This window comes from Rana temporaria, chromosome 2 (assembly GCF_905171775.1).
Source record: "Rana temporaria chromosome 2, aRanTem1.1, whole genome shotgun sequence".
NCBI lineage: Eukaryota > Metazoa > Chordata > Amphibia > Anura > Ranidae > Rana > Rana temporaria.
In genome coordinates, this window is record NC_053490.1 from 345686477 (window position 1) to 345714383 (window position 27907).

At 44.6% G+C, this 27907-nt stretch overlaps 1 protein-coding gene across 1 annotated transcript in view; it reads right to left on the bottom strand.

Annotated features, from left to right (window-relative positions):
- CNTN2 (contactin 2) overlaps window positions 1-27907 on the bottom strand; it is a 218135-nt gene that overhangs the window by 67286 nt on the left and 122942 nt on the right. Inside the window, exons 8-12 of the mRNA XM_040337562.1 lie at window positions 26397-26572; window positions 21831-21967; window positions 15172-15301; window positions 13268-13418; window positions 970-1097 (exon numbers count right to left, since the gene is read on the bottom strand). Of these exons, the coding sequence (XP_040193496.1) occupies window positions 970-1097; window positions 13268-13418; window positions 15172-15301; window positions 21831-21967; window positions 26397-26572 (722 nt within the window). The remainder of the gene's footprint in view (window positions 1-969; window positions 1098-13267; window positions 13419-15171; window positions 15302-21830; window positions 21968-26396; window positions 26573-27907) is intronic.

Consider the following 27907-nt stretch of genomic DNA (forward strand, 5'->3'; position numbering starts at 1 on the left):
ATTACAAACTGCCGGAATGACGCATAGGTGAAGAACAAAACTAAACATTTGGTACAAATAATCAAACATTTGTGAATTTACTCTTCAAAACCATCTGCCCAAACTAGTTAATTGACTACTGCTTTGATCCAGCAAGAAATAGTTACCTCCTAATTTCCTATTATGAGCTGACTATGCTGCACCGAAATTTTCAAAACAACGTTATCAGATATGCCTAGGTTCTCTTTGTGGACTACCGAACACCCCCATACCTCTATGTTGAGAGGATTAGGAGAATGGGAGGTGATCTGTAGTCCTAACACACTTCCTGTCCTAGGTTGACAAGATTGCTCCTCCATAGATTTAAAGGGGTTGTAAAGGTAAAAAAATGTTTCCCTAAATAGCTTCCTTTACCTTAGTGCAGTCCTCCTTCACTTACCTTATCCTTTGATTTTGCTTTTAAATGTGTCAGGACACTCTCTACTTTGCAGGTATAGAAAGGAGCTGTGTGTTAGTGGGCGTCCTGACACTCCTGCTCGCCCCCTCCCCTCTCAAGAGTCTCTCCACACCAGGGAGAAAGCCTCCCATTACTGTGTGGAGTTACAGACAGAAGAACAGGAAGTGAGGATTTCTCAGGAGAAATAAGGACATTTAAATGCAAAATCGAAGGATGAGGTAGGTGAAGGAGGACTGCACTAAGGTAAAGGAAGCTATTCAGGGATTTTTTTTTTTTACCTTTACAACTCCTTTAATATTCTAAGATAGGCAAACAATGCTCACTCACTGTACTTTTGTACAAGGAGTAAGCATTTTTATCCTCAGGCAGAAACTGTGTGCCAAATGAAAATAAAGGGAAAAAAGACAGAAGAAAGCAAACCCAATACAGCCTTCATATCTAAGGACTGGTGAGCTGCCATACAGTATATTACATTTGGGGGGGGGGGGTTAAATGTGCTTTAAGCTACTTGGCACACATCCCTTAACTCTTACCCCTTACACCGAGGATTCCAGTGCTGTTTGACTTTCCGATGATATTTTCAGCAAAACAGGTATAATTTCCTTCATCAGAACGAGAAATATTTTTCAAGATTAGTGTCCCATTGGCTGTTACAGTCACTCTGGTGGGCAAACAGGAGATAGACATGAATAGTTTATCATATTTAACTACATTTCTGTGCTACCAAACATAAGTAATATACAACAGATTGTCTAATTAAATCCATTCATTCAGGGCTTTTCTGCAATTTATGTACGCTATATATGGCTTTCCTGACGCATTAATGGCAGCAACACACTGGGTTGTGACTCCGCCCCCACAATCTGACAAGATTGGTTAGCTATAAATTTGAAGGGGAGACGCCCTGCATCATTCTCTTTTTTTATCCTCACCTGACAGATGGATGGACATGCAGCAATGCCTTATACCGCAAATCGCCCCAGCAGGTTCAAGCCTCTCCTGTTTGGAAGTCCCTCCTGTACAGTCTCTAAAGGAGCTTCTATGGAGGGAACCCCTGTTCTGGTGGTCTCAGGGGCGCAAGGAACAAGTTTACTGGCATTTAAGACAAGCTTTAAAGAAGCTTAGAAGTTTTGCAGTGGTCCCAATATTATTTCTGCCTTTCACAAATCGGCCCCAGGCTGTGTCTTATTATACCCTTTAAACATTTTAGACATTTTAGTCCCTTTTCTGAGACTTACTGCTCTCCATACTGGCTCCCCTTCCTGTGTGTGCGCCGATGCGTCCTTTCCGCCGTTCCGTGCATGCGCGCAGCAGACGGATGACGCCACAGCTCTCTCTGTCCCTATCCAAGATGGCACCGGGACGAGCGGTGCGCTTCTTCGTGCGTGTCAATCGCACGCGATGGCGGCGCCAAGTTTAAAGAACACTGCCCATTGATTCTGGGCTATAGTGATGAAGTTTGGGCTATAGTGTTGCTGCTCTGCATGCTGCCTCAAAATTATCTATAAGGTAGGTGTCTTCTCCCCTTCTTCTCTCTTGGCCATTATTATTAACTACTATCTGTTATCTTGCTGGTATCTCCTTCTTCTACTTCTGTTATTTGCTCCTCTCTCTGCTAGACTGTCCTGAAGACTGTATTTCCTGCACTTTCATGGAGACCACTGCCCTCCAAGACCACCACCAACAGACTAGGTAAGAGGCCGTCCGATTCAAAGGTAAGTAGAGAAGAGACAAAAAAGAGTGCCTGACCACTAACGCTGCGTTTTTCTGGCAGCCCTATCAGGTCAAGAGACGCAAGTTCACGGCATAGAGGGAGAGCAAGCCATGCTTCAAGCAGAAAGTCGCTCAAGGTCACCCTCCTGCTATCATCGCTCAAAACGTTGCCGCTCGCGCCATAGTCATAGTCGGTCTCACCGCAGACGATCACCGTCATCTCACCACAAACTGAGCTATCATACCCATCCCGTGGCAAACGCCTGCTGGGTATGCGGGGCTCCAGCCATGCCAGGAAAATTGGCTTGCCGTTCTTGCTTCAACGAAGCAACCAAGGAGAAGGAGCCAGACGCCAGAGTTGCGACAGCCTACAGCTCCGCTGGTAGATGATCCTACCCCAAGCACATCACCAGCACCCTGCCACTACGCACAGGCTTCAGAGACCCTCTCTGAAAACGAAGAACCGTGAGGCGGCGTCAGGGTTCCACTTCTGCTTAGTCGAACCGTTCGCTCGCTCAGTCAAAGAGGCAATTGGCTGGGAGGAAGATGAGGCAGAACCTCAGAAGGTTCGGAAATATTTTCCATAACTGAAGAGGGATCCTGAATCGTTTCCTTTCATCGAGGAACTGGAAGACCTCATAAAAGATGAATGGGAGAGATCGGATAAGCGGCCTAGTCTTAGCAACAAGCTTGCAAAATTGTATCCTTTAAAAGGAGTCTAAAATCGATTCCCTGATTAATGCAGTCGACTCATCCTTAATGTGGTTTGCCAGACACATTACCCTGCTGATTGAAGACGCAGTTACCTTCCGGGACGTACTTGATCGCAAGATCGATCTTGAATTAAAAAGGCTTACTCCACGGCAGGAGGCGCTTGTAGACCGGCTATTACCACCGCTGCAGTAGCCAAAGCCATCTCTGCATGGGCGGCTAACATTGAGAAATCTCTCCTAGATGGAACTGACCAGGAGAAAATAATTTCCTCCCTACAGGAGATTAAGTTGGCAGGCGACTTCATGGCCAGAGCATCAGTTGACATCATTAGATCCTCAGCAAGAGCAATGCTAGCCTCAGTTATGGCCAGGAGAGCCTTATGGCTGAAGCCCTGGATAGCCGATGCACCTTTAAAATCAAATTGGTGCAAAATTCCATATGACGGCTCAAACTTGTTCGGCGCAAAACTGGATTCAGCCATCTCCAAAGTCACGGGAGGAAAGTCGGGACTAATACCCTCCGATAGAAGACCCAAAACCCAGAAAGGTCCCGCTTATAGGCGTAATCTTCCTGACAAATACAGGGATGCTAGATCCTATCGTCCCAGCAGGGAATTCAGGAGAGACTGGAAAAACTCTCGACCCTCCTTTACCAAGGTTCAGAAGGTCAAGGCCATCACGGCTGGGCACCAGCAGAAATATTTTTGAGGATTCGCCCACCCACCCTGCTCAGGTGGGGCGCCAGACTCAAGAACTTCGCTCAAATATGGGCAAATCACATAACAGATCCATGGACATTACCGTATTTATCGGCGTATACCGTGCACTATATTGCCCTGAAAATCAGGGCAAAATCGTGGGTGCGCGATATACGCCTATACCCGCTTTCCCATGCCGAGTTTGAATACTGCGCCGGCATATACCGAGCGCAGTACACTCGCGTATAGTCGGCAATGCTCGGCTACACTCGCGCTCACGTCCTGTACGTCCAGGACGTCAGCGCGAGAGTAGCCGAGCATTGCCGACTATACTGCGCTCGGTATATGCCGGCACAGTATTCAAACTCGGCGCGGGAAACGAGCGGGGAGGACGCCTCAGAAGGACGCCGGACCCGACGAAGAGGACACTCGAAGCCGCAGACGGACGCTGGACCCAACGAGGCCGCCGATGGACGCCGCGCAAGACACCAAACTGTAAGTACAAAAATCTTTTTTTCCACAGGAATTGGGGGCAACTTTAGGGGTGCGCGCTATACGCGGGACCTAAAGAGGCTCAACAAGAGGATCAAAATAGAAGCCTTCAAAATAGAAAGCCTTCTCCATTCTATTGGCGGTGAACCTGGGAGACTGGGTGTTATCGGTAGATTTATCGGACGCTTACCTTCACGTCCCGATCCATCCCGCCTTCCAAAAGTTCATTCGGTTCTCAATCAGTCAGTGTCATTTCCAATTTGGGTGCCTTCCATTCGGCATCTCCTCAGCACCCAGGACATTCCCCAAAGTACTCCTACCCCTGATCGCACTTCTCAGGGAGAAGGGGTTGCGAGTCCATCATTATTTGGACGACATTCTGCTCCTGGCAGAAAATCAGGAAACCTTGACTCATCACCGGAAGTTATTGCTCACGACCCTGCAAGACTTCGGGTGGTTAGTCAACTGGAGAAAGAGCAGTCTTCAGCCCACGCAAGTGGTGTTCCTAGGGGCAGAGTTGGATACCAGACTGAACCGGGTACAACTCCCTCAGGAGAAGCTGAAGCCCTTAGTCCAGAAGATGCAGAACCTGTTATCATCCAGACGCTTACTGGCCAGAGCCTGCCTTAGCATCCTGGGGTCCATGTGTGCGACCATACCCATGGTACAGTGGTCCCAGTGGCACATGCGAGTCTTACAAAATTCCTTTCTCAGACAGTGGAACGGAACATCAATGCTCCAAACCATCCACATCCCCAGTTGGGTAAAACAATCAGTATGGTGGTGGACGCACCCATCCAACCTCAGGAAGTTCAGACCCATAGTTCCCCCAAGTCCAGAAGTGGTAACATCGGATGCCAGCCAGAGGGGTTGGGGAGCACATTATCAGGGACCAAGTAGCCCAAGGCCAGTGGCACTTTCAAGTGCAGGGCATAGTGTCAAATGTATTAGAACTCAGAGCAGCCTTACAGGCTTTCATGTCCTTTGCCCCTATTCTGGAGGGAAGGAATGTCCTTATCCGAATGGACAACAAGGTGGCAGTGTTGTATATCCAGAGACAAGGGGGGACCAGAAGCCACACGCTTCTGGAGGAAGTTCGCCCCATATTGGAATCGGCCCAAGTGCACCTGTTAGACCTCAGGGCAGTGTATGTCCCGGCAGCACAAAATTTGTTGGCCGACTACCTAAGCCGAGAGACACTGTCGAACAACGAATGATCTCTGAACCACCACGTATTCTCCCTTCTTACGAAGACCTGGGGAGTACCAGAGGTCGACCTAGCAGCCACGCCAACAAACACAAAATGTCAGAGGTTCCTGTCCAGAGCCCCCTTTCCAACAGCCGAAGGAATAGACTGCCTAGTCCACCCATGGAACTTCGAGCTGGGCTACATTTTCCCTCCAACTCCTCTGATTGCGAGGTTCCTGTCCCGGCTTTGGAAATCCTCAACCACGGTTATAGCGGTGATACTGTTCTGGCCGAGGAGGCCATGGTTTACGACCCTGTTACAACTCAGTACACAGCCTCCAATTCATCTACCGGTAACCAGGGATCTCCTATTTTAAGGGAAATTTCTCCATCCAGCCCCAGAGAAGCTGCATCTGACAGCATGGAAGTTGAGAGGGTTAGGTTAAGGGAACAAGGGTGCTCCCAGGAAGTAATATCGACCCTAATGCAAGCTAGAAAGAGCTCCACTAGAATCTGGGAGAAGTTCGTTTCGATGTCCCAACAAAGAGATTGGAATACTATTTCACCAGAACCATCTCAAATCCTAGAATTTCTTCAGTCAGGGCTTAAAAAAGGCCTAAGCTCAGGCACCCTGAAGGTTCTAGTGTCCGCCCTTTCTGCCAAGACGGGTACTAGATGGGCTCTTCATCCTCTGGTCACTCAATTTCTGAAGGCCTGCATGAAGATCAGACCACCTAGGAAGCCAGCCTTTCCAGCATGGGATTTCTCAGTAGTTCTCGAGGCCTTGTCCAATCCATCCTTTTTTCTGTTTAACTCAGTTTCACTGTGGAACCTAACTCTGAAGCTGGCTTTCCTTATTGCAATTACATCAGCTAGAAGGGTGTCAGAGATACAAGCACTTATGGCTATGGAACCCTATTTAGTGTTCTTCCCTGACAGAGTGGTACTAAAACCTTTAGACCGATTTAGGCCTAAGGTAGCTTCCTCCTTTCACTATAACCAGGACATGGTCCTTCTGTCTTTCACTAATGACAGGGGCGAGCCCCATGCCTTGGATGTCAAGTCAACCATCTCCAGTTACCTTTCAGCTACATCTCTATTGAGGAAGACGGATTCCCTCTTGATTATCCCAGATGGGAGCAGACAAGGCCAAGCAGCTACCTCTCGCACCATCGCCTCCTGGCTAGTGAAAGCTATCAAAGAAGCTTATTCCATTCAGCAACTTACAGTTCTCAAGGGCATAAGGGCTCATTGGACCAGGGCAGTGGCTACCTCATGGGCAGCATATTGCGGGATTTCACCGGAGACCATATGCAGAGCAGCAACTTGGTATTCCCGACATACCTTCATTTCACACTACAGAGTGGATTCTGCTCACTTGGCTACTGCCAACTTCGGCAGATCTGTTGTTAGAGCCAACTCCTCAGCGCTATAGAATAAATATTATTGTTTTCTGGCACCCTCCCGACTGGCGAGTTATTTCCCAGTGTGTGCTGCCATGAATGCGTCAGTAAAATGGAAAATTGTATACTCACCTTTCCGTAATTTTCCTTTCCTGACGCATCTTCATGGCAGCACACAGATGCCCACCCTGCTGTTTTGTGATATATACAGAGAATGATGCGGGGTGTCTCCACTTCAAATTTATAGCTAACCAATCCTGTCAGGTTGTGGGGGCGGAGTCACAACCCAGTGTGTGCTGCCATGAAGATGCGTCAGGAAAGGAAAATTATGGAAAGGTGAGTATACAATTTTCCTTTTTCTTGACTATAGGTACTTCCAAATGAACTAATACAATCTATTAATATCGGAATTCATCAAACATGTAGCCTGCAGGTTTTTATTTTTTTCTACATCCCAATCACCATGTTGTCATTGCTGCACAGTATTCCAATCACATGATATGTGCCTCTGTTCGTACAGTGCTCAGCATAAATGAGTACACCCCTTTTGAAAAGATCTTAATCAATATCTCAATGAACGCAAGAACAATTTTCAAAATTTTGACAAAACTGAGTCCTATAGAACACTTGTTTAGCTCATTACATAAAAGTAAGGTTCATAATATAACTTGGATTACAAAATATTCAGTTTTACTCAAATTAGTGGATGCAAAAATGAATACACCCCACAAAAAAAACTACTAGAAGCTAGTATTTTTTTATGACCTCCATGATTTGTAAGGACAGCATCAAGTTTTCTAGGCATGGAATGAACATGTTGGCGACATATTGCAACATCTATCTTTTTCCTTGTACAGGAAAATAAGGGAATGGGAGTGCAAAATTTGTCTAATTAACACATGATCAAAATTTGATTGTATAAAAATTTTAAAAACAACATATGAAAATTCATACAATCGAGGTACAAAGGATTCGCATCTCTACATGTTTTGCCATCAAACTGGCTTCTTCAGGAGATTATTGTAAACCTTATGTACAGTATCACTACAAATAAGCAGAGAAAAACATTAGGTATATTTAATCAAAACAAAAGTTTTGAACAATTCATTTATAGAGACCATAAAGGTCTGAGGTTATACCAAATATATATACAATCATTTACATAGATAATCTGATGATTGAATCCTTACCGCAAAGTACAAGCAGCACTCCAAAGGACTATCGAGACCCCGAGAGGACAGTTCTAGCAAAGTATCAGTATGTCACAGAGAGGGTATACCCCTTAATTTAATCTGCAGAAAGATGATATTGTTTTAAACTTGTTTTTTTTTTTAAGAGGTTTCCCCTCTAATATACAATTTCTTTCCCCCTGGCTACCTATTGATACAGGGTAGGTCAAAGTGTATTAATCAGGTCCCAATTGGTATTATGCATTTTTTCTAAGTTTAAACAATGATATCTTTCTGCAGGTTCAATTAAGGGTGCTCGCTTGTCCCCACCCCCTTTCCTGACCTGCCAGGATGTGTGCTTGGACATGGGTCTGGTATGGATTTTGTCGACGTGGGGGTTCCCCTTAAAATCCATACCAGACCAAAGGGCCTGGTAAGCTCTTGGATGGGGAACCCATGCTGTTTTTTATTTTTAATTCTTTTGCGTGGAGTTCCCCTTCAAGATCATGAGAGCCCAAGTCGCATGCCAAAGTCCGATCAGTTAAGACAGCGATCCGACTTTGATCCGATATTTAATGGAATGAAGTAGGATCAAAGTCGGACCAAATTTGTGCAGGGAGCATTTTCAAAGTCTGACCGCCTTGTGTCAGACCAGTTAAAGCGGCAGTCCACCCAAAATCAGATCAATGGAGCGACCCCCTACTGAGCAAGCAGAATCCACAAGACGGAGACGCCCATGTGAAAGGGGCCTAAAATTTAGCTTTGCTTCTAATGCCTCGTACACACGACCATTTTTCTCGGCAGGAAAAAAAAACGACGTTTTTCCCGACGTGATTCCTCTCCAGCCTGACTTGCATACACACGTTCATGCAAAAAAACATCCGACCAAAGCGTGGTGATGTACAACACGTAAGACGGGACTATAAAGGGGAAGTTCTTTTGGGCTGCATACTTGATTCTGAGCATGCACGTTTTTTCCCCTCTGAAAAGCACACACAACCGCTTTTCGCGATGAGAAAAAGACTGACGGGGAAAAAAACAAGAAAAAAGAAAGCTGGTTTAAATTTTTTTGCAGGCAGTTTTTTCGTCGAGAAAACTGCTAGGGAGCATACACACGGCCGGTTTTCACGACCAATATAAAAAATGGCAGTTTTCGCGTTGTGAAAAACGGTCGTGTGAACAAGGCATTAGACTTTCATTGGAGTGTAAATACTTTTTTGTGTGTGCAATTTTACAAATCTTGGTTGCAATCAAAGGCCTGCAAAGGTTTCCTGACAAATCTGTTGTGGTGTACTCATTTATGCTGAGTACTGTATATACTAGAAGACATGCTCTATAGATTCCAGTTATAAGACTGACTGTTCTGCATCACAATGATAGAATGGTATAATATTTATTAATGATAATGTGGAAGGCTTGTATTATCTCTGTATTATGTCTGTATGGTCTAATACTCTGTTGAGAGGGAAAAGGCTAAAAACTAAAATTTTCACCAAAAGATTTCTTAAAGTATAAATAAAGGCAAACCTTTGTTTTTTCACTTTAGATAGACTAAGGGAGGATTATAACCCCTGTCAGCCCCCCCCCCTGCTATTTGTATCCCATAGGGGAGTTTTCCATTTACTTCCTGTCTCATTGCCAAAACAGGAAGTGAGCAGAAATTCCTCAAACGTGAGGAAATCCTGGCATTTCACCAGGGTCACCAGTGGAAGATTTCCCCTTTTTTCTCTGTGTTTGTGCGGTTTGGGCAGCCCACATAAATTAATTGGCTGCCCTATATGCAGCACACAGCCGAACAGACGTGAACTAAGGGCTTGTTCACATGTGAGGCTGGGGTTGGTAAAACAATGTGGTTGAGCCATTCTTACTATCCCCCAACTGCTCCCCTTTTACCTGCAGAGGCAGCAGATAGGGTTGTACACATGGCAGTATACCTCCAGGTGAATGGGGCTGCGCTGTAACCACCCCACAGCAGTGCTTTTGCAGCAGTTAGGGGGTTAAAACAGGCATTGAGGAGGCAATATATTACCACTTCACTGCCTGTCAAATGCCTTTAAAAAGCGATCTGAGCCTCAATAGCTTATTAGAGGAGCGGCAGTCCTTGCCGCTATTATAAATGAGCCCTAAAAAAGCAGTTCTGATCATACAGGATTAGCGGTCAAGATTCAAAGTAGCGTACGTACGTACATACATACACACACACACCTATAAACGCACATACATACAAACACAGACCTATAAACACACATACATACGCTCCCTTACATACAAACACAGACATATAAACACACACATATATACATGCTAAACACGTATACACATGCTGTACATACATATGTAAACACAGTGCCTTGAAAAAGTATTCATACACCTTGACATTTTCCACATTTTGCCATGTTACAACTAAAAACATAAATGTGTTTTATTGGGTTTATATGTGATAAACCGACACAAAAACATAATTGTGAAGTGGAAGGAAAAGAATAAATGGTTTTCAAACTTTTTTACAAATAAATCTGTGAAAATTGTGGCGTGCATTTGTATTCAGCCCCCCTGGGTCAATACTTTGTAGAACCACCTTTTGCTGCAATTATAGCTGCAAGTCTTTTTGGATAAGTCTCTACCAGCTTTGCACATCTAGAGTGACATTTTTTCTCATTCTTCTTTGCAAAATAGCTCAAGCTCTGTCGGATAGGATGGAGAGCGTCTGTGAACAGCAATGTTCAAGTCTTGCCATAGATTCTCTATTGGATTTAGGAATGGACTTTGACTGAGCCATTCTAACACATGAATATGCTTTGATCTAAACCATTCTATTGTAGCACTGGCTGTATGTTTAGGGACGTTATCCTACTGGAAGGTGAACCTCCGCTCCAGTCTCAAGTCTTTTGCAGACTCGAACAAGTTTTCTTCTAAGATTGCCCTGTGTTTGGCTCCATCCATCTTCTCATCTACTCTGACCAGCTTCCCTGTCCCTGCTGAAGAAAAGCATCCCCCACAACATGATGCTGCCACCACCATGTTTCACAGTGGGGATGGTGTGTTTAGGGTGATGTGCAGTGCTATAGCGTAGTAAAATTTTGGTCTCATCTGACCAGAGCACCATCTTCCATATGTTTGCTGTGTCCCCCGCATGGCTTCTCGCTAACTGCAAACAGGACTTCTTATGGCTTTCTTTCAACAATAAATTACTTCTTGCAACTCTTCCATAAAGGCTAATCATTTACTAATAGAACAACTAATAGTTGCCCTGTGGACAGATTCTCCTACCTGAGCTGTGGATCTCTGCAACTCCTCCAGAGTTACTATGGGCCTCTTGGCTGCTTCTCTGATTAATGCTCTCCTTGCCCAGACTATCAGTTTAGGTGGATGGCCATGTCTTGGTAGGTTTGCAGTTGTGCCATACTCTTTCCATTTTCGGATGATGGATTGAACAGTGCTCCGTGAGATGTTCAAAGCTTGGGATATTTTTTTTATAAGCTACCCCTGCTTTGAAACTTCTCCACAACGTTATTCCTGACCTGTCTGATGTGTTCCTTGTCTTTTGTGATGCTGTTTGTTCGCTAAGCCTCTCTAACAAACCTCTGAAGGCTGCACAGAACAGCTGTATTTATACTGATGTTAAATTACACTCAGATGGACTCTACTAATTAGGCGAGTTCTGATGGCAATTGGTTCTACTAGATTTTAGTTAGGGATAGCAGAGTAAAAGGGGCTGAAAACAAATGCACGGCACATTTTTCACATTTATTTGTAAAAGTTGAAAACCATTTATCATGTTCCTTCCACTTCACATTTACAGTGTATGTGCCACTTTGTACATTTGTATTTGTATTTGTATCCCAATAAAGTACATTTACGTTTTTGGTTGTAACATGACAAAATGTGGAAGATTTCAAGGGGTATGAATACTTTTTCAAGGCACTGTTTAAACTTACATTCACAAACACACAACTACATACATACATACACATATAAACATACACATATACATGCATACAAACAAACACTGCTGACTTTTAATAAAACTACACTTATCTGTTCAGAGATCTAGCGCTGTCTTCACCTGGACAGGTTCTTTGCTGGTCTTGGATTTGTCCCCAGGGCACTATCGGGAGCTGGCTGTGACAACCTGGAGCTTCACAGACGGCTTCCCACTGTATATGCATGAGTCACGCTACAGTTTGTGAATAGACCCAGTGCCAACTGGGACCAGAAAGTTGCGGGCAGGGAGGGGCGTGAACATCTGCCCAGATCACCTAGGCAACTATGCAGAGGTGTTAGGCCCCTTTCATACCTGCGGATCCTGCGAGGATCCCATTGCTCAGCGGGGATCGGAGAGGATCGGTTTGAGGTTGATCGGGTGTCAGCGAACATGTCACCGCTGACATCCAACGCTCCATAGAGATGTATGGAGCGCCTGTTCAGATCCGCCTGAAAAAACTGACAGGCGGATCTGAATGGTCCGCAGGTGTGAAAGGGGCCTAAGTGTGTACCTGCTCCCACAAAAAAACAAGAGCCAAATCCTCAAAAGAGATACGACGGAGTAACTGCTGGTCGTCGTATCCCTGGTCCTAACTATGGAACTGATCCACAGAATCAGTTTCCCATAGTTAGGACGAAGATCCGACATGTGTAATTGAATTACACTGTCGGATCTTAGGATGCAGTACCGCATCCGCCGCTGGGGGCATTTTGTGTCGAAATGCCGCCTCGGGTATGCAAATTAGGACTTACGGAGATCCACGAAGCTTTTCTGCTTCGATTTTTCTCCGTAAGTTTTACTTTGCAAACGCAAAATTAGGGCTGCTTTTACAAGGTGTAAACTGTTTACACCTTGTAAAAACAGACTTTTCTTGCTGGCGACGCGATTTTTTTTAAATTTGAAAAAAAATATTTGGCGCCGTATCTTTTTTTTTACCCGACGCAACTTTATTGTCCCGTCGCAATCCACAAAGCCCGACGTAACGTAATTTCGCGCTATGCACGTCGGGAAAATGACGTCACGAGCATGCGCAGTAAGGCCGGCGCGGGAGCGCGCCTCATTTAAGAAGAGGAACGCGGGAGCGCGCCCCCTGGAGAAGAGGAACGCCTTGCGCCAGCCGGATTTAAGTTACACCGCTCAAAATTTCTAGGAAAGTGCTTTGTGGATCGGGCACTTAGTTAGAGATTTTGCGGCGGTGTAATTTAAATGGAAAAAGTTACGTTGCGCCAGGTTTTTGAGGATTAGGCCCCAAAACTCCAAAGTGGGAGAGGAGTGGAGGAAATAAAGCGGAATTTCTCTTTTCAGGTCAGACCTGCTGTAAGTCAAGACCACTGATAAATACACATGTTCCAGGTCAGTGCCTCAGAAAGTAAAGAAGCCATTGGATCAACATGGCAGCCAGAAAATTACATTTTCAGAAACAGACAGTGGCAACCTCCATATTGTTTTGGTACAGGTTTCCTTTCATACCTGCTATTGTTGTGCAGAAGTTCAGTTCCTTTACTCCATAGGATGACTGGAGTGGGAGCAGCACGAGGATTACACTGTATGGCGATTTCACCTCCTCGAGCGGCTGGGATCAAAGGTTTCACTGGTGACAAACGAAAATCAGGGGCCAGAGCTACAATAAAGATAAAGAGACTGAGTCAAATTGCCAGACAATAGTTTAAAAAATAAAAAGAGTAAGCGTGGGTTATTGTCAGGGAATTAGTCAGACCAGACTGTGTGGGCTGCACAGAGAGAACCAAAAACGCATGTAAGTGAATAAGTTTATTTATTTTGTGACCCACAAACAACAAATAACTATATACAAATAGAAGGAAAGTACCGCACTCCTGAACGTAGCCAGGGCAGGGTCATCAACGGGAGATCAGCAGATGGGGAGAGGGAACAAACAGGACAGGAAGAGGATGGATCAGGCTGCAGGGTAAAGGTAACGGTCACAGGAGGGACAGGTTCAGGCACCAAGGCACAGGGTTCAGGTATCAGGTACAGAGACACGGTCAGGATCCGCGATAACAGGTTCAGGTCAGGGCACAAGGAAGAGATACCAAGGCAACTAGAGACTGTGATTTGCCAGGTATTTATACATATCTCCTGCAATCAGGCTCAGGTGATGCCTGATCGCAGGAGATAATGACGACTCAATACTGCCGGAAAACACCCGCTGGTGGACACCGGTACTACGGCCCATGGATCTGACAATGCCACCAGCAGGTGAAATCCTTTATTACAGATCCTGGCTGCAAGAAGACACCCGCTGGTGGACACCGATACTGCGATCCACTGGACCAACAGCGCCACCAATGGGTGAAACCTTTCCTGACAGTTATGTACAGGATTACAGCTTTCTAGTTTTCCCCATCCACAAGTGTAGATTTATTTCCCTCTAATCTTCTGCTACCGACTGAAATTAACCCCATCTGCCTGATGTAGTGAAAATCACAAAGTTTCTCCCCTGCTAAAAGCATATAGGACAACTGAGGTTTGTATTTTACAAAAACAAAGAAACGTAGTGATTTAGAGTAACTATTTGCAAGAGCATTAATGATTTTCTCATATTATAAAATATTATTATGTTTGTTATTATCATTGCTAACATTTATCCAAAGCACTAATCCCTAGTAGCATACTGATAGGGTTGCCACCTTTTCGTCAAGCCAAACCCGAACACGGCACACAGCAATATTTTAACTTTTTTGCCAGTCGAGATGTTGCTAAACACATGGCTGAATGAATGAATGAATGACTTGTTTAACGCAACGCAATGCGAACTGAATCGCCTCTGGGCGCTTTTTCCAGCCAGTATCTGCTTGGCTGGTGCGGTCGTTTTTACCCCGTAGGATCATGACACGCTAGGGACACACAGTCATACACACATGTATACATATATACTGGACCAATTTGGACGAGATCCAATTTACCTACCAGCATGTCTTTGGAGTGTGGGAGAAAACCGGAGTACCCGGAGGAAACCCACGCAGACACAGAGAGAACATGCAAACTCCAGGCAGATGGTGTCGTGGTTGGGATTCGAACCAGCGAACCTTTTGCTGCTAGGCAAAAGTGCTACTCACTGCACCACTGTGTAAGGCTAAGACCTTATTGTTTTATTGGAAAATTACAGGAACACAGAGACTGGAAATTACATCATAGCCACGTAGTACAACTACAACATAGTACTTTAAATTATAAAATGTACTACCACCCAGTGTCAGAACTAGTGATGACAGTGTAATATATGAGAATGGTTGTTGCACCTATGTCTGTACAATATAACAGCATTCTAACAACATATATATTCCATGAATTAGATATTTATAAAGGCTAGGTAACAGCTGATGGATTTAACTTTGCTGGTCCACATCACTTACCTTGCACAGTTAACTCTGCACTGGTATAGATGGTGCCATGCTTATTGCCTGCAACACATTGGTAAATGCCTGAGTTGTTTAGATGCAGACTAGTGATTTTCAACTGTCCATTGGTAACTTCTGTTCGAGCCTGTTCCAGGTTATCAACAAAGGTGGAATCAGCAGGATTTATTTATTTAACATTATGAATGTTCTTTGACAGATAACATTGCATCAATAATTACATTCAACTACATCAATAGCATTTGTTCTTCTAGATGCAATCAGTTTAGGTTGATACGTGTCAAAAATTGTTGTTATTACTGTTTACTACATGATATATGGAGTCCACACCCTCCGATACTCCTCCTCCCGCTCCCTCAGCACCATAGTGAGATTTTCCATCTGCTGAATCTCTGTTACTCTGCCCAGCCATTGTAATCTTGTCGGGGATGCCGTGCTCTTCCAGAGGATTGGAACACAGGCCTTTGCTGCCGTGAGCAGATGCCTTAACAGGGATTTTTTGTATTTTTCAACGGATAATGGGATATCATGTAGCAAAAATGCTGCTGGATTCTCTCCAAGAGTCACCGCGGTAATTTCTTTGACTATTCAATTTCCCTTCTAAAGCCCTGTACACACGCTCTGTTCGTCTGATGAAAAGGGACCGATGGACCGCTTTAATCGGATAAACCGATCGTGTGTGGGCCCCATCGTTTTGTTATCCATCGGTGAAATAAAATAGAACCTGTTTTACAATTTTCTTATGGTTAAAAAAAATGATAGAAAAAAACGATCGTCTGTGGTGAAATCCATAGGTCAAAAATACACGCATGCTCAGAATCAAGTCGACTCATGCTCGGAAGCATTGAACTTCATTTTTCTCAGCACGTCGTAGTGTTTTACATCACCGCGTTGAACAGGATCAGATTTTTAACCGAAGGTGTGTAGGCAAGACTGATGAAAGTCAGCTTCATCGGATATCTGATGAAAAAATCCATCGGATTAGATTCCATCAGATATCCGATCGTGTGTACAGGGCTTAAATGTTTTTTTTTCTTTGTCTGAATTTCTCACTTCCTGTTCCTCCTCGGTAAGCTGTTCAGTAAGCTGTTCTCAATGACTTTCCACCGCTCGGATGATGGTGGAAAGCTTACTGAGGAGAAACAGGAAGTGAGAAATTCAAACAAAGAAAAAAAAACATTTAGGCCCCATGCACACGAGACGCTGGTAAACTCGAGTTCAGAGGCATTTGAACACATTTAATGTTATCCTATGTGTCCATGCACACATTCACGTTTTTTTGCGTTTTAAAGCAGTTGGGTTTAGGCTCGTTTTTTTAGAAGCAAAACTTTGAGTTCAGACGCAAAAGTTTTTGCGTTTCAAAGCTTTGGGAGGGTCTACAATGTCTTTGTTGTAAAAGCTGATAACTGCAAATGCGGTAAAACGCCGCTAAACGCGGCAAAACGCAGTGAAATTCGCGGCAAAAACAGGCATTTTAAACACCGTTTTTTTCCCTTGAAAACTTGAGTTTACATGTGTTTGCATTTGCTTCTCGTGTGCATGGGGCCTTAGAAGGGAAATGGAAGGAAAAGGTAAGTGAACCAACAATGCACTAGCTTAAAGGAACCTATTTAGAAAATAAAAGACGAGCCCTTACAACCCCTTTAAGTAAAATTCTATCTCTTTAATTTATTTTAATCTGTACAGATTTTGTAAAAGCCTACAAGGTTGTTCTTTCCTCAAAATGTATTTGGAGCAGCTGTGTTTTAGGGGGAAAACTTGAAGTTACCAAAACTACTTATTTCAGCAGTTGTTCTATACTCTTATAGTACACGATCGTTTCTAATGTAGCGCCCTGCTCCTGTTGAGTAGGCGCTATTTGTACATTTAGTTATCTGAGCTGTAGTTTAGCTCAGACTTTTATGCCAAATTATGGGTTTCTGTTCCAGTTCAGCTGCGTTGCACATTTTCCACCTGACTGTGGGTGTCGCTGTCACCAGGATTCAGGGTTGCAAATGCCTCAGGGATGTGTTAGCAGCTTTTTGGTCTTGGGGCCTACTGAGAGTAGGCCCAGGAGTTTCTCGGGCCTACTGGTCCAGGGATGGTCCTGTGCTGTCTTCTCTGCAGGAAGAAGCTGAACAATTGAGGATTCAATTAGAGGGCACATCTACCTCACAGTGCGGCTGGTTTGGCTGAAAGATCCTGGCACCGTGAGCCGTGAGCTGTGTAACTTCTTTGGAACTTTGCAAAGTGCATGTGTGTTTCATGATCCTGTGGCAGAGGACCGTGTAACGACTCAACGGCATTCATCTAGTCTGTGGCAGAGACTTTTGAACAAGCTTCGCACCGGCTGCTAGGTCAGTGAGAGAGGCCTATCCGGTGGTCGCTGAATCCAGTGAGGAAACAGTTTGTCCTCTGGATCCAAGATCATACCCACAATCCGCAAAGCAAGGTACCTGAATCTTCCCTAACCCTCTATTCCTCTGACAGAACCTGTTTAATAAAACCCTTGAAGAAAAATAAACAAAGTGTTGGTGTGGACATTTGTAACTCTTCAAAAAGGACCCCTAGGACCTGGTGAACAGTAAGGTAACGACAGGCCCAAATCTAAACCAGCAGCCCCTTCAGGGGTAGTGCTACATATATATATATATATATGTATAATTTTTTATGTATTTTTTTCACTTTTCTTCTGCAACACTTTCGGCTGCGGCCGTCTAGGCGATTATGTCACTAGGCGATCTGCAAGGGCTCTTGTGATAGCGGTGTCAGGTATTTCAGAAGTCCTTGCGAATCGCCTAGTGACAAAATCTCGCATTATTTTAAGACCGGAAATGATGTAAACGGGTGAACTGGGATGTCATAATTGGCAGGTTGCTATAGCAATGGGTGGGAACTTCTGCCAATGTCGCCATTGTTATGGCAACCTGTCAGGAAGAGAGAGAGCTGCTCAGTGCACAGGCGTGAGATCAGGAGGTGCATGCTGGGTAGCCAGCTGCACAGAATCCCAAAAATCAAGAGAAGAAGGCTTCAGATGCCCACAGATGACATGGAACCTGCCTGCTTCTGAGATCTGGTTAGTCTTCAAATATTTTAACACAAACTACAAGGACTACACATAGGACATGTTCTAAATGTTTCTATACATGTTTAAACAAGTATGGAGGAGTGTTCATATAAAAAAAAAGTATTTGGGGGGCTGGAACTCCACTTTAAGGCTTTGTGGACAGCCATGGGATTCTGTGAAATTGAATTAATCTGTATTTTAAAGACCATACAAAGCATTTTAAAAATATAACAGCCTGCAGAAGGTTTACTTTTTATGGTCTTAATAGATCTATGTGTTTACTACAGAAAGATGCATGACAGGTAGAAAAAAATATAATTTATTGTGCATTCTATTTAAATGACTGCGGTACAGTTCAGTCTATATATATATATATATATATATATATATATATATATATATATATATATATATTACATCAGCCCTCAAAATTTCCACTCACCTACTAGCATTTGGCGAGTGGATTTAAGCTGGGGGCGAGTGATGACAGGGTTGCATGACCAATCTCCCTCCAATCTGTGCCTACACTTAGAGTCCAGATGAGATTGGCGGCCGAAGAGGAAAGGTGCATGCTCGGGAAAAGTAGTCTGGTGAGCCGCGCACAGGCAGAGCAGTACACAGGTGCTGTCCTTACAATTCTCATTAAGCCATTGGACCTAACAGTATGACCTCTCTGAGCCTGCCCCCCTCCCCCGGGCCCCGACCAATGTAGCTGGAGAGCAGAAAGTAATGAGTGAGGTGGAGGATTGCAAAAATTACCACTCCGGTGCAGCGCTCACTGAAAGTTGCCCTGACATGAGAGCGGCAGCCTTCTAGTTTGTGCAGTTTTCTTCTCCTTGTGCTCTATGCAAGTTTAGGCTGAGCACTGTGAACAGACTGGTCTCAATGTGTGCGCTGTCAGTGTGCGCTGTGCTATGGTGTCAATGGCTGTGCAGTTGTGTGGATCTCAGCGCTGGATTGTACTTCCTTCCCGCTGTGCTGCAGCTCCTCTCCTCTCTGCCAGCCTGAATAAAAGGGGGAAGTGGGGACATGCAAGCGTGAAGCCACACACACAGGCTCCTGATGATGAGATGAATGGGAGAGAGAGAGAGGATGGATGGGAGTTGCAGAGGAGACAGCAAGAGAATGGGGAAGAGACCCAGTTCTAGTGCCCTGTCCCTCTGGTCTGCCCCCAGTGCCCTGTCCCTCTGGTCTGCCCCCAGTGCCCTGTCCCTCTGGTCTGCCCCCAGTGCCCTGTCCCATTTTGTTAAATTTGTTGTTGGTAATATTTAATTTTGTAACTTGATTCTGCATAAAACATTGTCATTCATGAGATAATCTACGAGGGCATGTTTACGGGTGTAATTAGGCGCAGGGCAGTGTATGAATTAGGTGGGGCAACTGGTGGCGAGTAACTTTTGAGGCCTGGCTAGTAGCTCAGGACTTGAAATTTTGAGCCCTGTATTACATAGTTAGTCTGGTTGAAGAAGACACAAGTCCATCCAGTTCAACCAACAGAGAAAACCTCCATATACACAATCCTATACCCACAGTTGATCCAGAGGAAGGCAACAAAAAAACAAAACAAAAAAGCATGATCCAATTTGCTCCAGCTGGGGATAAAAAGTTCCTTCCTGATCCCCAAGAGGCAATCAGATATTTCCTTGTATAACTTATAAATACTAGTCGGCCAGAATCCGCTTATTCTACATTTACACAGTTCACAATTGTTCATAAATGGGCAAACATTTGCTAGCAAGTTTAAAACTATAATATGGTAGGTCATGTGTTATTTAAGCTCTGCACAGATGGGCAAATGTTAGTTGCAGCTTGCAGCAATACCATTCACTCATTAACTAGTCAAAGATTCAAAAGCTAATTTGGTAAAAAAAAATCATTACTCAAACCTGAATATGCCAAGAACACTTAAATTGTGTACTATGCTTTAAAAAAGGCTAATAACGTATATCTCAAATCAATTTTTATTTAATAGAGTGCGGAAGGGTTAGGTCCTATGTTTAGTTTTTATTCCGGTCTGTGTTGCCATTGATACACCCCCTCTATTTTTACTAGTGACCATTGCCACCAAAAAAGAAATTGGGGAAGTGGGAAAGGGAAATCCAAGGTTTAGAGTTGCCCACAGAACAAAAATTAAGGGGAAATCTTCCAATGCAGACAACTGTTTTGGGGACATCTGTCTAAATGTGGAATTCCCCTCACGTCCTGTTGTGTCCCTGGAACAGTAAATGAAGAGAAATTTCCCTAATGATATGTAGACTGCAAAAAATAAGCTGGCAGGGGGTTTTAAGTAGAAAAAGAGGGCAAAGCAGGCAACGTTTTTTTTTTTTTCATTTTGGATAGAATAAGGGAGGGTTATAACCCCTGTTAGTTGTTTGCCATCTGTGTCAAATTGGGGAGATTTACCTTCACTTCCTGTCCTATATACAAAACAGGAAGCAAAAGTAAATCACTGCAAATCAAAGGAATCCCTTGGGGCCCCCAGGTCACCAGAACTAGTGTCCCCATTGGAAGATTTCTGGGGACAACCCAAAATGGTGGGATTTTCTTTTACTCTAACTTTTAATGATAATGGTAAATGGGACAAATTAATCTCCCAATGGGGCCACAGAAGGCAATAGGCGTTCTAATCCCTCCCCACCCTTTCCCCCCCCCCCCCCCCCCAAAAAAAAGTGTTGCCTTTAGTTATAGTTTTAAGTGATTCTAAAGGTTTGCAGCTTGAAAAAAAAACATCTTATACATAAGTATTGCACAGAGCAGCCCCGATCCTCTTCTTTTTGGGTCCCCTGCCAGTGGTCCTGGCCCCTCCCTTTTGCTGAGTACGCCTAATAGCAAACCTCTTGCTTTAGAGCAGTGGTTCTCAACCTGGGGGTCGGGACCCCTTTGGGGGTCGAATGACAATTTGCCAGGGGTCACCGAATCGTGGGCTGTTCCTGAATCCTGCACTGCTCTCCCAGCCTTTTCATGGCTACCCATCAGGGCTGTCCCTGGAGCTTGCAGTGGCCCACTCAACCTCTTTGCAGCCACCCATTCAGTTCACGGCGTGACTGGGGGGCAGAGACTAGATGTCAGCTGGCTGGTGATGAATGTGAAGTGGGAGGGGCTGGAGGAGACCCTATCTCCTGATTTTGGCATAGGTGTCACTGCTGCGGAGACACAGTGAGTACCGTAAGGGGTGGAAGGGACTCAGGGAGCGCTAAGTATCCATGGGTTAGGGGTGCAAATTACTTGTCTTTCCTTGGGTGCTGACAACCCACGCTACAAAAATAATTTTACTGTTAGGGGTCCCCACAACTTGGGAAAATTTATCAAGGGGTCACGGCACTAGAAGGTTGAGAACCACTGCTTTAGAGGCACTCAAGCAAGCCCACCCTCTGCTCTCTACTCATTGGCTCACTGGCTGTGATTGATAGCAGCAGGAGCCAATGGCTCCCGCTTCTGTGTAACTATAAGGAGGGGGGCTGAGGGGGAGAAGCACCCAGTTTTTTTTACCTTAATGTATAGAACCACTTTAAGCCTTCCCTACCCTATTCAAAACAACAGCAAAAAAATAGTTGTACAATAGAAGGAAATAAGTATACTGTTGTGAATGTATGTAACTAAATGTTCTCACCTGAGAGGCCGCTGGTTTACCATTACGCAGCCAGCGAATTGTGGGACGTGGCTTTCCAGAAGTTGCACAATTCCAGAGGAGATCAGACCCAATTTTTGCCTCGGTATCAGAAATAATCTGAAGCCATTCTGGTTGAGCTGCAAGGTAAAGAGATAGTAGTGCTAAAAATCCTGGATTGGGACAAAAGGCAGCTAGCTATACATGAAGCAAGATTTTAAGAGAAACTTAATTCAGTACATAATTGGTTTGCTGTTTTCCACTGTCATGACCTTATAAAGTCAGTAATGGCAGCTCACAAATACGAGTACACCCCTCACATTTTTGTAAATATTTTATTATATCTTTTTATGTAACAAAACTGAAGGAATGACACTTTACTTAAATGTAAAATAGTGAGTGTACAGCTTGTATAAGAGCAAGTTCTTTCTAAATCCCGATATAACTCGCGTCAGACCTCCGCAATGTCTCCTGGGAACAATGACAAAAGCTTCCAGGAGACATTGCGGCATCGAGGAAGTGAAGGAATACCTGCACACTACCCGATGAATCCATATACAGAAAGCGGCCAGTAACATAAAGGATTACTAAGGTTCGCCTGCCCCTGACAGTGACTCGAGCTGGGCATCGCTGCTTAGTGAAGGATTGGCTCGGGCGGCTCGGCTGCTCTAGTCCTGCAAAGGGAACTTCGTTCCTGCTGTGAAAAAAGTGCAGAGACTTTGTTCCCACGCGTTCCCGCAGGACTTGAGCCCTGTCCGTGTGTGAGGAACTGTGTAAAACATACTACTGTAACTCCTTTGTTTTTACCTATCTCCTTATATAAAGAAAGCGCCACAGGATTAGCTCGCACAGGGCGCCTGAACACCTAAGGCCGGCCCTGCTGACCGTTCCTGGGTCTGCCCTTATTCCCTGTAAACTGAGGGCAGTGCTGTTGAGCCCTGACACGTAGTTACTTTACGCACCTCCGTCATCCGCAGCCCTGCTATGTCCTTCTCTGTCCTCCTCTCCCCCCTCCTGCCCTGCATGTCAGCTTGAGACACTGCCCGCTCCTCCCCCCCTGCTGCTGTAAAAACTATAATCTATTCATGACATCCCCTCTGTTATATAACAATATGTGTCCCAGTATCTGATCTATATAAAACATTCAGATTATACCTTATTTCAGGGCATATCCCAGTGCTCACATGACTCCTCAGGTCTCTCTTTTCTCTCCTCCCCTCCTCCCCGGCTGACATCAGCGGAGAGAGGAGAGAGCCAAAGAGTCATGTGAGTTCCTGGAGACGCTCTGATATAAGGTATAATCTGCATTTTTTTATATAGATCAGACACTGGGACACATATTGTTATATAACAGAGGGGATGGCATGAATACATTATAGTGGCATAACAACCACTTTAGAACTATAGAAGTTAAACTGGTCTGAAGTTATGACCTGGCATCATGCCATTGGGTCAGCAGCTGCACACCCACGCACTCACGTGCAGGGGTTGGTGGGACGTTGGACGGCGGCGGCGTCGCAATTCGATGACGTCACGCGCCGTCCAGGGATGCTTACAAAAGCGGCTGACACAGCCGCTTCTGTGAGTTAGCACGGATGCACTCCCTGGGGACACACGTGGATATTCGTGAGCCTAGGTGAGTAAGATTTATGCCTAATTACAAAGGCTCCTCTGCTACTGACCTTCTAATCATATCTATGGCTAAAAACTTCCTCCTTTGGATTCCTCAGTTGGACCGAGTGCTTAACGATTGCCCTTACCCTGGCAATGTGAGATAGTACACACAAGGCTGTTAATGTCCGTTCTCCTGTGCCCCAGTAATCTGCGTACCTTTACTGTAGTTTTGGTAAGGACCCCTTGGGGAGTTTGTATTGTTGGTTGGTCACCCTGGTGATGGGCTCTTTTTATTTCACCGACGCGTCTGTTGATGGGCTTTTATAATCCACCACCTCCCTATTTCCATGCTCCCCTTTATATAATAATGCACTTTCTTTATATGCTGGTGTTCCCCTATTAAGGTCACTAACTCTACATTTTTCACTGGCCCTCACCCCCCCCTCCCATTCCCCTATCCTTCCTCCCTCCCCCTCCTTCATCTCCCTCATCCAACACCCCCCTTTCTCTTCCCCCCTAACATACCCCCACCCCCTCAATTCCCCACCTTTCCCTCCCTCTCCCTTCTTCCCCTCCCCCCTTTTTTGCCCTCCCTGTCCCCCCTCCACCCCACACACCTTACTAATACCCTCCCCCCCTCCCCTCCATACACCCCCCTCCTTCCCTTCTACCCTTTGTCCAGACACCTTTTTGTGCACCACTTCACTAGTCCTCACTGATCCTTCTTTCCTTCCCCCTTTTCCCTTTTGTTTCTTCCCCACCCCCGCTTTTTCTTTCTTTTTCTTTTTTGTCCTTTCCCTATCTTTCCCTTTTCATTGTATTGTTATCCCAATTGTCTACCCTTACCCTCAATAATACCCTTCCCCTTTACCCCCCCCCCCCCCTCCCCCTTTCTCCCTTCCTTTCCTTCCCCCTTTCCCCCACCCCCTTACCCCCTCTTTTCCCCTCCTCCTCCCTTCTGTTTCCTTCCCTCTTTTACGTCAATTCTAACCTTACCTTCTCTCAAGGTCACTTTAATTAAAACCCCCCCCTTTTTTTCCTCCACCTTCCACCTTTCCTTCCTTTTCCCCCCCCCCAAAATATTTCCCTCCCTCACCCTCCTTCTCCCTCTCCTACTTTCCTTACCCCCTGTCCTCTTCTCCCCTCCTTCCCTCCTTTACCCTCCTTGTTCCGTCACTTACACACACTTCCTTTCACCCACTGGTGACCCACACCTCAATAATTAACTGACCATTCCTTGTACATTTGATTTACTTTACTCCTCACCTCAATAGAGCCCGTCTAAATAAAATATCCCCCTCCACGCGCCACAGAAGGCCTATACCAGGCTCCACGTCTGATCATATGACCAACCTGGGTGAGTGCTCTGCTCCATTACATAACGCATTGTATCGAATTGTACATAATGTATACACATATTGTATATCCTGCTTGTTTATTTACATGTCTATGCATACTTTTTAGAAAAAAATCTCCTCCTGAAGAAGCGGTAAATCACTGCGAAACCGGTCGAGGTCATCGATTCCTTACATTAAGACACAGTCTGTTTTTTGCTTTCTGATGTGAAATGTGGGGTTTGTTCTTAAATTGTTTTTTGTATTATACTTGCTTTCTTTTTTGTTAAATAAATATTGATATTTTTATCTGATTGTCTTTATCAGTGCCGCGAAAAGTCCCTTCCAAAATCCCTTCCCCCTTCCTTTGACCTAAATACTGACGTACATTGGCCCCAAGCAGCCAAATGCTGTCAAATTATTTTTGTCTCATTATTCTTCTTACTAAGTAAAGACTCTGATACTTTTTTAAATATAGGCACCACATTGGCCTCATGCCAATCCAGTGCTACTATGCCAGTCATTAAAGAGTCTCTGAAAATTAAAACAATAGCTTACAAATAGCAGAGCTCAACTCTTTGAGGACCCATTGGTGTAGGCCATCTGGTCCAGGTGCTTTATTCACCTTTATTTTGTCTAAGTGTTTATGGACCATATCAGTTTTGAGCCATTGTGGATCATTTGGGCCTATGTAAATACTATCACCATTAAGGACTTGAGTTTCCACATGCATGCACGGGCACGTTCACAGATCCTGGCATCTGGCAACCTATTTAAGCCTAAGGCCTGCCTAATATCACTGGATGGTCTTCAGCTTTACCTCTGTGGTTTGTGTTCCTGAAAGCCTGCTTGGTCCTGTTACTTACCTGGCTCCGCCTTACTCTTCTCTGGATTCTCCTTGCCTGCTCATGTCTGCTTCTTCTCCACCTTGGCCTGGACTTTTGACTAAGATTCTGGCTTATGACTTAGTACTTTACTGCCAGAACGTTGTTGACCATTGCCTGTGCCTGACCTGGACTCTGATCATTATTCTGTACCTCTTTGCCTGGCTGTTACCGATCTCAGCTTATGTCCCGACTTCTTACTTTTGCTCATCAGACCTCAGCACCTCCAAGTTCAATTTTGCTGAACTAACTTTATTTGCTGCCCTAGAAGTCCCTGTCTCCACCACCAGGGGTGTTTGGATGGGAATTGTGCAAAAGGCATTGTTCCCGGTCGGCAGCAAACATATGTAGAAAAATCTGATATGCTGGTTGTACCCTTGTTTGGTTTGAATCTCAGCTAGTCCCTGCTAAACCAGCCAAGATTCAAACTTTCTAAGGCTTCCTTTAGAGAGACATAACTCCTTCGTTCTAAAGATTTTTTTCCCCCTAATGTTTATGAATACAGTATATTTAGTTGTCATTATTGCCACTAAATCAGATTTTATAATAGTCATGTTCTGAGCATCTTGTAAATCTTAAATCTTCATAAAAAAGTAATTGCAGTTATTGAAATAAGTGAAAATAGTAGATGAAATCTAGATAGTTTACAGATTCTTTTGCTGGGAGTTTTTAGGGAAGAATCCGTTTCTAACAAAAATAATTAATATTTGTATGATATAAGCAAAATGACAACTCACCTTGTACTATCACACGTCCTTGGTGGGTGTCCCGCCCCTTAAAGTTTTCAGCTTCACATTCATAGGTCCCATCATCATCAAAACTGACACTTTGAATATGTAAAACTGGATCTGATGAAAACCACTGAGGATTCTGTGATGTATCTACTTTTCTCCACCGGATACGAGGCACAGGACTATAGAGGGATGGAACGGACATGTGATGACACAAATTCTGGAACTGTCACATAAACAGTAATGGTATTTGACAGCTCATTATCAAAACTGGAATATAGTTATGTAAACATGTATTTTACTCTATTCCAAAAGCTGTCTTCAAAGATTTCTAACAGCAGTCTATCTGACACCACACAAATTTAGCAAAATGTTGTTTCTTCAGGTGCTTCTTCATGCTGTTGGAAGTTTGGCAGTGTAGATGCAGACTTTTGCCTCATGTTGTGGTCCAGTTCCTAGATACAATCATTCTGGGAAGAGGTCATACCTTTTAAAACCTCCCTTAGGCCTGGTACACACGATAGGATTGATCCGCGGATACGGTCCGCCGGACCGTATCCGCGGATAAATCCTCTGAGGATTTTAATCCGATGGAGTGTACACACCATCGGATTGAAATCCGCGCCGAATTCCCATCGCTGTGACGTGTCACGCCGTCGCCGCGATGATGACGCGGCGACGTGCGCGACGGTGTCATATAAGGATATCCACGCATGCGTCGAATCATTACGACGCATGCGAGGGATGGGTTCGGACGGATCGATCCGCTGGAGCCGATTCCAGCGGATAGATTTGTAAGCATGTCTACAAATTTTTATCTGCTGGAAATCGGAAATATCCGCAGATAAATATCCGCTGGAACGTACACACCAGGGGATCTATCCGCTGAAACCGATCCGCTGAGATTTTTCAGCGGATCGATCCTCTCGTGTGTACGGGGCCTCACTATGATTCCCATTCCACAGACTGTGTTGGTCTGCTTGCTGGGCCTGGTGGGCACCCTGGCTCACCGCCGACCAACTAAGACCCTAATGCCACGTACACACGATCGGTTCATCCGATGAAAACGACCTGATGGATTTTTTCATCAGATATCCAATGAAGCTGACTTTCATCAGTCTTGCCTACACACCATCAGTTAAAAATCTGTTTGTGTTAGAACGCGGTGACGTAAAACACTACGACGTTCTGAGAAAATGAAGTTCAATCCTTCCAAGCATGCGTCGACTTGATTCTGAGCATGCGTGGATTTTTAACCGATGGACTTGCCCACAGACGATCGTTTTTTTCTATCGTTTTTTAACCATCAGATAATTTTAAAACAGGTTCTACGTTTTTTCACTGATGGGAAAAAAAACAATGGGGCCCACCCCCGATCGCTTTGTCCCGATAAAAACGGTCCTTCGGACAGTTTTCATTAGATGAACCGTCTAACAGCATTACTGTCCTAAGAATGGTGTTTGTTGAATTGGATATGCTATACTTCTTATTCTACTCATCTGGTGGATACTAGCTTG